The 12,561-nt window shown below is 37.2% G+C and overlaps 1 protein-coding gene across 5 annotated transcripts in view; it reads left to right on the forward strand.

Moving 5' to 3' along the window:
* The first annotated feature begins 1,441 nt into the window (after positions 1-1,441).
* Positions 1,442-12,561, forward strand: part of mybpc3 (myosin binding protein C3) — a 40,660-nt gene continuing 29,540 nt past the window's right edge. For 2 of the 5 annotated variants that reach the window (XM_038283852.1, XM_038283854.1), the window contains exons 1-8: positions 1,452-1,591; positions 5,789-6,058; positions 8,062-8,181; positions 8,716-8,793; positions 9,764-9,912; positions 10,214-10,331; positions 10,423-10,471; positions 12,453-12,491. In XM_038283852.1, the coding sequence (XP_038139780.1) occupies positions 1,570-1,591; positions 5,789-6,058; positions 8,062-8,181; positions 8,716-8,793; positions 9,764-9,912; positions 10,214-10,331; positions 10,423-10,471; positions 12,453-12,491 (845 nt within the window). In that variant the 5' untranslated portion in view covers positions 1,452-1,569. Of the gene's footprint in view, positions 1,592-5,788; positions 6,059-8,061; positions 8,182-8,715; positions 8,794-9,763; positions 9,913-10,213; positions 10,332-10,422; positions 10,472-12,452; positions 12,492-12,561 lie in introns of all 5 variants that reach the window. The other 3 variants (XM_038283853.1, XM_038283856.1, XM_038283855.1) reach the window with 2 other exon arrangements.

A 12,561-nucleotide genomic window follows, 5' to 3' on the forward strand; every position in this document is an offset into this window, starting at 1 on the left:
AATGCAATGTAGATTCCCATCCAATTAGATTGAATTTGGTATTGATGACGTGAAAAATAATAACGGTAACTCCATTAAAATGATTCAAAACTAAAGTAACGAGCCAATTTTTTAAAATGTAAGGAGTAGAAAGTACAGATATTTGTCTAATAATGTAAGGAGTAGAAGTAAAAAGTCGCCATAAAAATAAGTAGTAAAGTAAAGTAAAAATATCAGAAAAATCTACTTGAGTACAGTAACGAAGTATTTGTACTTCGTTACTTCCCATCTCTGCTCCACTCCACCACCAGTTTCAGGCCTGTGGGTGAAACAGACCTATTCTTTGCTCCTGTTCATGCATGTCTATCAAATTTAAGCGCTATGTTTCCTGCCGAGGCCTGAGCGCCAAAGACAAAGTAATTGTATTAATAAATTTCTCCTAATTGTCTTTTCTCTTCGTGTGAGTTTTTCAGATTGAAATGACATAACTACTTACCTAAAATGACAATTAAATGAATGCAATCTTCGTTGGTCCAGCGAAAAAGCAGACAAAAATCTTAATCCAGTTCCCTATACCCTTCAATCATCCCAAATGTCATTTATGGGTTCATAAGCAGCAGATATAAAACCACATATCACTACCGACAGAAGAGTCACTTTGGCAACAGGGTTTTCCCCAACAGGTGGCTTCTACAGTGCATTCAAGTACAACCGGTAGTCTGACCTTTCTATTTAGAAAAATACAATATTAAAAATAACTGGATTCTCTCAGTGAAGAATTTGTTAAATACAACACTGACAGTTTTTTGAATGATTAGATTTTTATCATTTTGTTTACTCCATATCAATCCTTATTCTATGCATACTTGTTTTTTATAAACTGTCAAAATGAAACCAAACCTCCTGCCAGTTCTTTTCTGCCCCTCTTTAAAGCAATGTAACATCTTGATAAAAATGTTTTTCACTGTTTGATAAAGCACTGCTATAACAATATTTATACATTGTATTTGTTTTTCTTAAGCAGATTTGAAAACTGTTCTGAACTATGTTTTAAAGGTATGTGGTTTTTGTGCAGTTGCACTGAAAAGATATTTAGAGGAATAGTAGTCCAGAGTGTTTCAGCTTTACAGAACTTATTATCTTTAATAAAAAAAATTGACTTAAGTCTTATCTTTAATTAAAGGGAGAATACAGCCTGTGTTAGGCAGATAGAGACCAAAGAAAATTTGAGACATGGGACACAGAACAAAAACTTCTCCTGAATTCTTTGTTCTAATTATAACTGCTGTTTTGCATCCCTTCCCACACTCTCTAGGCCTATCATTCAGCTGAGGTGGTGTGGAAAGGATGGTCGAAATATAGCTCAAGGTCAGACATGACCAGGGTGGGGTGGTGGGAGACAGGTCATTGCTCTCATGAAGAAACAGAGGCTGTTTTTTGTTTTTTTCACACTGTGTTAGGTTTGGGGTGGAAAATGGTGCAGGGGTGGGTTGGGTTTGGAAACAGGACCACTACTAAAGGCAGAGGTTTGACCCTGGGAGCAAACTGGAGCGGTTGTAATACTGTAGAAGAGCGAGGATATCATTCAGGATGCCTGAACCAGCCAAGAAAGGTATGTTTCCTCATTTATCAGCTCTATGGGACACAATAACTTTATATATGTATGTGTTTTATCAAAATAAAACAAATAAGGAAATACAACCAAACAGTATGGAAGAGGATTAGGGACACTGAAAAAAAAGTTAACTGACTTTTAAAAAATATTTCACTTTAATATGGGAAAAAAGTCAGAATATTGACTTTAATCTCAGAATTCGGACTGAATTCTGACAGCTAACAAACATGTTCATCAAGCCGTAGCCATGTCGGTTTTAGAGAATAAACTAGCTCTCTTGTTTTAATCACCTTCTGCTCTTCCATTAACGAAACAGTATCAATGGAGACCCATCAGGGCACGTAAAAATTCTGCTAAATCTATCGTTTTCCATCAATGTGTCACTGGCCCTCTCAAACAACTCACATCTTTGTCAGTGAAGCTGAGTGCTCCCATATCTCTTTTTTAATGGTGCCCATCTATATTAAGATCCAAAATTCTGAGATTAAAGTCAGAATTCTGACTTTTTTCCCATATTAGACTGAAGTGAAATTTAAAAATCAGTTAACTTTTTTTTGTTTTTTTCAGTTGCCTTAATCCTCTTCTGTAAACATCAGATACAGTATCAACAAAGTTTTTAACTTTTGTTTAGTAAATCTTTGAATTAAGATATTTGACAAACACTAAAATGTGTACAAGGTGTTACAAGTAAATAAAGCTTAACATAAATGACACTGTGAAGCATTAATTATTACACCTACATGTGCATTATGGTTTTAGCTCATCAAATTCAGCTAGATTGTTTTCTGTGGCTCAGTTTCATGATGAAATAACAGTAATGGGAGCCAAAAAAAAGCACATACCAGGTGCAATAGCATGGTCCACATTCATTACACTTTCAGCAGGAAACGACTTAGTCACGTCAGGAACTCTTGTCAAAGCACCCGCAGGTGGAGACATTGTATGAGGTTAACTCAACACTTGTCACATTTCCCACATTGCTGCATACTCAAAATCATCCAGAGAGTCAAAATCCTCAACAGGATTCCAACGTGACAAATGATAGCCATGGTTTTCCCTTTGAGATTCAGGATGAGCTGCTTGTATGAGCTATCAGATGGCACAGTGGTGTCCAAATGGCTCACTTGTGTGTGATAAGACCTGCAGTGTGAAGGATTTGTGCAGCACAGTAACTGTTTGGATCATCTTGAGCCTGTAGTTATACTAATAGCTGTTATTAACACCCTGCGGTCTCTTTGATGGAGAAATCATTTTAAAAGGAACTTAGTTCATAAGTCTACCGCTTTATTTTGTTTTGTTTTTTTGTTTTTTTATTTTCCAATCCATCAATTCAATTTTTATGATGCTCAAAAAATAAACTGAAACATACAATATTTTATTTTGTGAGCTTTCCCCATCACCACGTTACCTCAGATGTTTGCTTTTGATGTGGTTACTCCATACAGAGGAAGGCACAGGCTTTAAGATAAAAATGACCTCCAATTTGAACTTAGTGGTTGCATGACAAAGGAAGTGAGGTCAGACTTGCCATCCAAAGCAGCAATTTTACTACCCATATCTTTTAGAAAAAAGGCAAATGTGTAGGATAAACCTGTCAAACTGCATACAACTGGAGAACCACTGCAGTGGAGAGGAATGACATTTATTATTTTTCCCTTTGCATGCATTAGTTCTCTCAAGGTATTTACTCATGCAGTTGCATGTTAGTTTACCTGGAAGTCATGAACATTTCCTAATAAATATCCTGAAGACCTTATTCAAGGGAAAAGCTCACACATAGTTAATAAATGGAAGGACCTTCAGAGAATGCAATGGGAAGTGTTGCAATGTGGATTGTAACACAAAGGTTTAGGTTCCTCTTTGAGATGATAACTGCAATAAATTGTAGTGTTTTTAATGTGCCTTGCTAAAAATTATTATGCTTTTATATTTTATATATATATATATATCCTTCACTTATTTAGTCTTTATTTCACGCCATGCTCCTGTGTCGAACTGTCCCACATTTAAACATGAAAATAGTATCCCTATCTATGTAACACCTACATATAGGTCAGGATTCCAGGCGAACCACGCTGTGTGTTGAACACTTCAACCATCAGAGCTTTTACTTGTACTATTTTTAGACCCCTTTTGAGGATGACAACTGTTTGGGGGCAGCAACTTTTCCAAACAGGGACAAAGCAAGAACTTTAACAGATGGTGTATTACGCAGGCACAGTGTGAAGACCTTTACAAGGAAATTGGATGGTTCTGTTTTTATTCTTTCTGTAGATCACTAAAGACACTGTGCATTGCCATTAGTTCTATAATGTTTATCAATGTTTAGTTTTGTCAAACATGGTCCTTTCCTGATACCTGATATTTAAACTTACATTTTTGATGTCTAATCATTACCAGCCATAACTGAATTGAAAAATAATTGCCAGTAAATATAATTTAAAGAAGAAGATTGTTTGTTGGAAAGCTCTTTTTTGTCAGGATAAAAGTGATCGTCTTCACTGCAGAAATCATCATGTTATGTTAAAGAATGGTAAGATACGGAGCGGCCTGTATAGATATGATATAGATAATGATAATATAGTTACTCTCATGGGCCAGCTTTAATAAAAGGGAAATATGCCTTTAGCTTTGGTAATGAAGAGCAGGCCACACACGGATAATAATGACACACCCTATCAGATAGACACCTGATATGTGTGAAAAATAGTCTGCAGATATCTAAAGCATAAGAGCCAACCGGAAATGTTTTTGCTGGCTCATTTCCAGCTGACATGGGCCCAGAGTTGTAAAAAATCTGCTTTCCATTTCTCTGCTAAACTTAGATGAAATGATGAAGTTTAAGTCCTGTTTGAGAGATATTCACTGTAAGAAGTGTTATTTAAAGAGTGATCTCTCCAGGCAAAATAAAAAGATAAGCCCCAAGACATAAGTGTTGTTAGGGTGCAATTGCCTACATCACAGAAGTATGATGTATCCATCCAGAAGGAACCTTGTTCTTGTTCTTATCACCATGAGTAAAGAACGTTACTGTATTGGTGCAGGGGATGGAAAGTGCAAGTATGCAAAGCCTCTCACAGTGAACAGAAAACAAAGCCTCAGCACTTGATGTAAAGACCATAAGAGTAAAAAGCATTTATTTGGTAAACTGGCAATGCTTCCCTAAAAAGGTAAAGGAAGAAAAATGTTAGAAAAGAGGCAATAGTGTTTTTTTTTTTTTAAATGTCTGCCCAGTTGTGTCATTAATGTTTCAAACTTCCTGTTGTGTTTTAGTTTTTTTTTTTTTTTATCACATTTTAAACTCTTGGGGGACTTATATGCGATGCCACTTATATATCCTTAACATATATATCCTTAACACTTAACATTTTAATCTTTAATAGTATTCTCATGGATCCATTAATTCAATGCATTCTGCTTGTACTCGCTCATGAAAGAAAATAATCTGTTCTGCATCAATGAATGACAATTTTAAAATAATATATAAATTGTTATTTTCTTTGGCTTTCAACTGGCCTCACAACAAATGCATTGTAGACTTGAAACATAGGAAGAGATTTGTCAAAAACCAGTAACCAGTCTTAATTGTTACTCCTAAAGTCAATAAGCCTTTTTCATTACTTGAAAAGTGTTTAAGATGAATCAGAGCAACTGACCTGTCAAAGTTTGACTAAATAGTCGCAACAAATTGTAAACATTTACACTTAGTAAATAGGAGATCAGTGAAGTATAATAAGATCATCAATGATTGAGTTTGAAATGTATAAACTTTAATTTCCCCTTTGATGTGCTGGTAGGTATTTATTGTTTTTAATTAGGATATACCTCTTGTGTGTATGTTTAGCATGCAAATAATTTATTCTGTTTATAATGAGGTCGTTTTTATATGGTATTTCTGGTGATGTTTCTCAACACTCTAATGCTTTCTCATTCAAATGAGTAGAAATCAACATAAGAGGAAGCAATGCACCTTTCTCAAGCAGGCGACTTAAGGCTTAATAAGTTGCCGCTTTCCAAATATGACTTGTTCTTTTTTCCATATAGATTTCCATATGTTTGCAATGATAGTGAATAAATCTGCTGAATGATCTCACAGCACACACAGTGAATCAGCGCTCAGCGACACAATAAAAAAAAAATAAGTTCACAGTCAAACTTCTTTACATTTCAAAGATTTTGACTCCTTGTTTTTAGTTTCAGCATTTACCAAGAAACCAAAGACTCGGGAGGCAGAGGAAGGCTCTCTCGTTGTTTTTGAAGCTGAGACAGAGAAGTCTGATGTTAAAGTGAAATGGCAGTGCAACTCAAAAGACATTGCCAATGGCGACAAATATGCTGTGACAGCCGATGGAAACAAGCACTCCCTCACTATAAGAAATATCACCATGGAAGATGACAGTGTCTATGCTGTGATTGCTGGTGGTTCAAAGGTCAGGTTTGAGCTGCGGGTCGTATCAAAGCCAGGTGGGAGACTTTGATGCTGCAGCTGTACATATGAGGCCTCTGATCACTTATCCACAGCATGCGTAGTTATCACCGAGCACAAAGCAGATCACTCAATTCAGAAAACCACTGAGGGAGCTAACACCTGATGCACTGCATGCTAATGATGTTTCTCCACTGCGTTCTCCATCCTCGGATCAAATCTCTTGAACAGAGTGTTTTCTGTTGGTTTTTAAATATTTGGTCAATTTGGTTTAACATGACATGAATACTTTTATATCCAATAAACTTTTCAACCGATAAATCTCAGTTTACAATTTGATTTAAGATCGAAAAAATTTATAAAAACAACTAGCCTAATTACTGGGTTCAGACCTACAAAATATTGAAGTGTTGTAGATGAAGTCACATGGGGTGTTAATCAGAGGGTTGTTGGTTCGAGCCTTGGCTCCAGCTTTCAGTGTTGTTCTGTCTTTGGGGAAGATACTTCACCTGCATTGCCTACTGATGGTGGTCTGAGGGCACAGTGTATGGCAGCCTCGCTTCTGTTAGTGAAAACCGGGGCAGCTGTGGCTACAATGTAGCTTGCCACCATCTGTGTGTGCGTGAATGGTTGAATGACTGAATGTAGTGTAAAGTGCTTAGGTCAAATCTCCTGACTTGAAAAAGTGACAGAACTTTTACCAATTTTACCATACATTTCAGCACTAACTTGTTGGGAAAAGCTGAGGCATATGAGATTGGTGCTGTTCGGTACACGGGTTCTGCAAAACACTTCAGGCTTCCAAAACAAGAACACGATGCTCCTCAAAAAAAAAAAGCTCACAGCTTCCTTGGGGTTCGCCAGGGGACACTATGGGGTCCTCAGAAAATTTGGTGTAAATAATCAAAAGTAACTATTTGCATTTTTAAAAACAATGCAATATTATATCATAACTTAAAAAAGAGGATTTAAAACTGTACTTTGAGGCTCTACAGTTTGTTGAAAGGTTGGTTATCTAGTGTGAATATAATACACTATTGAAAAAATGTTGACTAGTAATCTCATGCTAAACAGAAGTAGAAGTTAGAGCTTCAAGAGAGATAAAAGTAAAAAAGAAAAAGCATAAAAGAATTAGATTTTTTTTTTTACATTAATTTGTAGCCTTGTCCATTAATTTGCAAAAGCTGTGAGGGGGCCTACACATGGTTTGGGATCTGCTGTATTAGGGAACTAAATGTAGAGTGAAAAAACTCTTAGTGCCCTAGAGGTAGAAGTACTGAAATGTACGGAAGCAAATTATACCAGATATAAAAGCCTACCCTACCCTCCAGGAAAAACTTTAAACATAATAATAATAATAGTGCTTTCTTTGTATGTTTAGCTAAGTGTTTCATTTACGGATTTGTGCATAGTGATAATTTGGGGAAATTATCTGTTAAGGTACCTTAAATGCTTTGTTTTCCCATATATTTTTTTTAAATCCTAAAATGTTTCAAATTTTTCTTTCAAAACCACCAGTGCTATTGAACACTGTATTGTCCTCTGTTTGCTTTGTGAGACTGAATAGCATTGCACTGCTAGACAGTTACTCTTGCATCCTTAGGATGTCTAAATCCCAAGGTAAAGGCAAATGCTGAGAAGAAAGCCAACAAAATAAAAGTTGTGTATGCATGGCTGAAGCTGCCCACAAGTACACCACTCATGTTTTTGCTGTATGTTCAACCTCAGTAACAGCACTTTATTTACCCATCAGTAACCATCACTCAACAGGCTCTGAGCCCACAATAAGAGGCTGCTGATAACAGGTGGAAATGTTGGCTGGCCTTTTAGAGATGATAAGACAAAGGATTATTTTAAGTTAAATGCTCAACCACGCATGTTTTCACTCAGATAAAAAAGGGTTATTGTGATGTCATAGATGAAATGCTCTTAGTATTCTCAATTGGGAATAAGAAAACATAATAATAATTCCTATTGTGTTACTGATTTTTTTTTCTCTCTTGTGTGTTGTTTTGATATCAACATAATGAAATAAACATAGAGGTTCCTGTAGAGCCCCCCACTGCTGAACCTGGGGATGTTAAAGCTGATCAGGTTCCACCTCCTGCAGCTACACAGGGAGAAACCTCTGCTCCAACAGATCAGGCTCACCCAGCTGAGGGTGAGTTACTGGGTACCACTATCGGGTCACCCACACATTTCACTTTTCAAACCCTCTTACTTTTCTAGACTCATGATTTTTAGTCCTTTGAGTGCAAAACATACCTACAGTTGGATTTTATTATATGAACAATCTATAAACCATTACAACACTATGCTGAGACTAGTTTCCTAAAAGAGTAAAGAGGTTAAGACTTATCTATTCATTCATAGTTCTTTATCATCTGTTTCGCCAATTTGAGTCCTCTCCTTTTGAGAATCTATAACCTATTTTTTCATAAAAGAGATGTAATTATCCAACAGTAAATACTGATTTTTGTTTAATGTTTGTGTTTTCTACAAAAAAGTTCAAGCAGCTTTTAGTCTCAAAGTTAAAAGAGTCCCCCAGTATTCAGGATGTCTAAAATTACTAGAGGAATGAACATGAAAATCGCTTGATCCGTTGTGCAGCTATTATTTTGTCATTAAAATAAATTTGGAGTGCAGCAAACTTAACATTATGCAGCAATATAACCCTTCCTATATTTTTCTTCAGATGGACACCCTCCAGACACCAGGCAGGACTTGACTGGACTCTTCACGGAAAAACCTCAGAGCGGAGAAGTCACTGTTGGTGAGCAGATTTTATATACGATTCATGTACATAGTAAATCATAATTCAATTTTATCCTTAACACTATCAAGACTGAAGGGGTTATGGAGGATTAATGGAGGTCCAGGGAGACTGAACATACTTTGTTCTGCATACAGTGGGAGGGTTTGGCAATACAAAGTTCCCAGGCATTCTCATTTTCCTTCACTACTCCTGGATGGAGAACACCTCTCACCTCATGGCTGCTTTCAAACTTTTACTGTGATTGAAAGCATCTTGTGTCTCAACATGACAGGGATATGGGAGCTAAACAACTCAGGATAGGACGGACTAAGTTGGGGGTTCAGGATAGGGCAGGGGATTGTCTACCAACAAGCCCAGAAAAGGGTCAAAACATTGCAACAAATCCCATCTGCCAGGGCAATACACTGTTTGCACCACTGGCAACAGGAAAATGGAACAGAAACAAATTCAGAACATCCATCCATCTTCTGCTCCTTATCCTTCAGGGTCTCAGAGGGCTGGCGCCTATCTCTATAAGTCTATGGGCAAAAGGCATCCAAAACAATTAATCTTAAAAATAGTTTCCCTACCAGAGCCGTGAAACCAATCTCCCCTTGTAGTCAGACAGTCACATGCACCGTATAACCACAAACTTCTACCTTCACCCACACGCACACAGATACATCTGCAAATATACAGGCAAGCAACCCCACTGTTCATCATGGTTTCATAATGACTTATATGATCCTTGATTATAGATTCTTGGCATGGACCTAACGTTCACATTTAATCATTTGCATTTTTTTCCACTTTAACATCTTCATTAAAGTGCAGCAGCGATAAGAAATGAAGCACTATAAACACTTTAAATGAAACTCTTTAAGTTTACATTTAAAAAGTTAAGATGTTACAATGCTGATAACTCTTTAAAGCTTTATTGCTACATGTGAAATAAAAATAAAACCAAATGTATATTTCTCATATACAGGTGAAAACATCACATTTATGGCTAAAGTAAATGCTGAATCTCTTCTGAAGAAACCCAGCGTGAAATGGTTTAAAGGGAAATGGATGGACTTGGCTAGCAAGAGTGGAAAACACCTACAGTTAAAGGAAACTTATGATCGCAACACTAAGGTAGATCCATCCTATTAAAAAAATACATTATTATTGTGTTTTAGTGGTAAATGATCTTAATTTTAAATCTTTATCAGCCCATAAATATGCAGAAAATAAGACTACAACTACAAGAAGCAGTATTATGTAACAGTGGGCAACTACCTGTAAATGCTATCCTTTTTTAATCTAAGCAAAGCAAGACATTTACTACCATAAATATGCCAATGGAGGTTTGAACTGAGCAGCAAAAATGCTATAAGTAAGCAATGATATCATACCATCTGTATGTAATCTTGTGTTATTATGTCTTTGTTTTCAGGTGTACACATTTGAGATGCATATCATTGCTGCCAAAGCTAACTTTGCTGGAGGTTACAGATGTGAGGTTTCATCCAAGGACAAGTTTGACAGCTGCAATTTTGACTTGACTGTGCATGGTGGGTACTAGTTGTTATTGTAGTGCATTTTACTTGGGATTTGAGATGTTTTAGATTAGGTGATTAAGGGGGCTCCTGCTCTGCCTTACAGATGTCCGGGCTCCTGAGGGCCTGGATATACGAGCCGCTTTCAGGCGCACGTAAGTGACTCAGACAGCATTTAACTTAATTTACAGCAAATCATTTCATTTAGATTTAGGCCCTTTTGATATGTTCTTTAACTGGACTAATCTAGTTTTCAAATATTGTGAAAAAAAATTAGGGTTTTCAAATAAAATTTGTAAAGGAGATCAAACTTTAAAGGTATAGTGGAGGATTTTCACAAATTTTTGAGAAGTCCCACCCTCTCCACTTAAAAAAAAATGGACATGCACAACCCTGTACCCGAATGTCCACCCTAACCCCTAAATGCCTACATCACTCTATAGCGTGGGGACTATATAGTGGACTTTATAGCAAACCCAGTTAACTTACCGTTCAGACTGGTGATCACTGCTATTTGATCCCTGTCAGTTTAACTTAATTTACAGCAAATCATATAATTTAGATTCAGGCCCTTTTGATATGTTCTTGAACTGGACTAATCTAGTTTTCAAATATTGTGGAAAAAAAAATTAGGGTTTTCAAATAAAATTTGTAAAGGAGATCAAACTTTAAAGGTATAGTGGAGGATTTTCACGAATTTTTGAGAAGTCCCACCCTCTCCACTTAAAAAAAAATGGACATGCACAACCCTGTACCCGTATGTCCAACCTAACCCCTAAATGCCTACATCACTTTATAGCGTGGGGACTATATAGTGGACTTTATAGCAAACCCAGTTAACTTACCGTTCAGACTGGTGATCACTGCTATTTGATCCCTGTCAGTCATGTAACCCCTCCTCCACTGCGCAGTGCCTGCGCCATCTTTGTTATGAGTCGCCCCTGTGGGGTAGTGACATACAGTGGCGCATTCAGAAATGTTTCATACCAGTGGCCAGATGGGGCCACTAAAAATCTTGGGGTGGCAAACTGAAACTAAAGCCATAATTTCAGGGTTCTGAATCTACTATTGTGGTAAAGCTGCCTGTAGAAATCAAAAAGACTTAAGTAAACACCTTATCATATCTTGGTTTATTGTGTGATTTTTTTAATGTTAGGTCTCTGGCTGTGCATGATGGGATGAAATGCTAAACTGATGCTACTACAATTTACACTGCCGAGTGGGGTGGCCAGGGCATTGCACTGGATGGCCATGCCCCTCTGACCACCCCCAGGTGGCGCCACTGGTGACAGGTTATGGCGACAGCATGCTGATGTGACAGCAAATCCTATAATACTTTGCATGGAGAGCTCTCCGCGCAAAGCATTCTGGGGTATATCTACCTCTTCCGAAGCCTTTCTTTTCTATCAAACACTTTGTAGACAGGTTTTCTCTTACAACCCTCGGCCATTTTCAAAGAATCGGGGTGAGAAAGGTGAGCTTCAATGCATGGCTGAAACCGTAGCTCACCACACATATACGCCTGAAAATGCGCATGCGTAAAAAAGATAGCTAACTGGGGCAAGTAGGACAATTAGGAGGACCACTTATTTAGATGATCAACCCGGAAACAAAAGATTGTCCACTATACCTTTGTCAGCCAAGCAATTTTATTTCATTTAGAGGTTTAATCAAAATATTCATTTTATATCAGGCAGATGAAAGATAAGTATTTTAAAGTAGGATTTGATTGATGTTAGTGGAGCTGAACAACTCAAAATAGCTTGTAAACTTTCCATGTGTAAAGAACAAGAAAGGTTTGGGTCTGAAGCACCTCTGTGACATTATATGCCTATAATAAACAATCCCTGCCAAGCATTTTTCCTTGTAGTGTTTACCAATTGCTTTTTGAGCCAGAAAAGTATTTTTGCACAGGGTGCGCTCAACAGACAAAAACATTCTCATGCTCCATCTGCTGTCAGTACTTACTCATGCATCCCCCAGCTTGACAGCTTTGGCAGCTTTTGCTTTCGCTTCAGTAACATCAATTTTCATTTCACCCCCATTTTTTACAATAATTAAAATTAAGAACTGTGTCTTGGGTTTGAATGCACTTTCCATATATAAATGTGGTAAATAACTGTGCTAATCTATCAGGAGTGAAGGTGATAAGAAGAGAAGTGGACCAGCGACAAGGTAGTGGAAAGATTTGGTGGAACCAAGGAGGCCCGTTGTGGAATTCTGAAGACATGGATTGTTTAGTGGC

This window comes from Cyprinodon tularosa, unplaced genomic scaffold (genome assembly GCF_016077235.1).
Source record: "Cyprinodon tularosa strain WSP-4 unplaced genomic scaffold, ASM1607723v1 ctg197, whole genome shotgun sequence".
Lineage (NCBI taxonomy): Eukaryota > Metazoa > Chordata > Actinopteri > Cyprinodontiformes > Cyprinodontidae > Cyprinodon > Cyprinodon tularosa.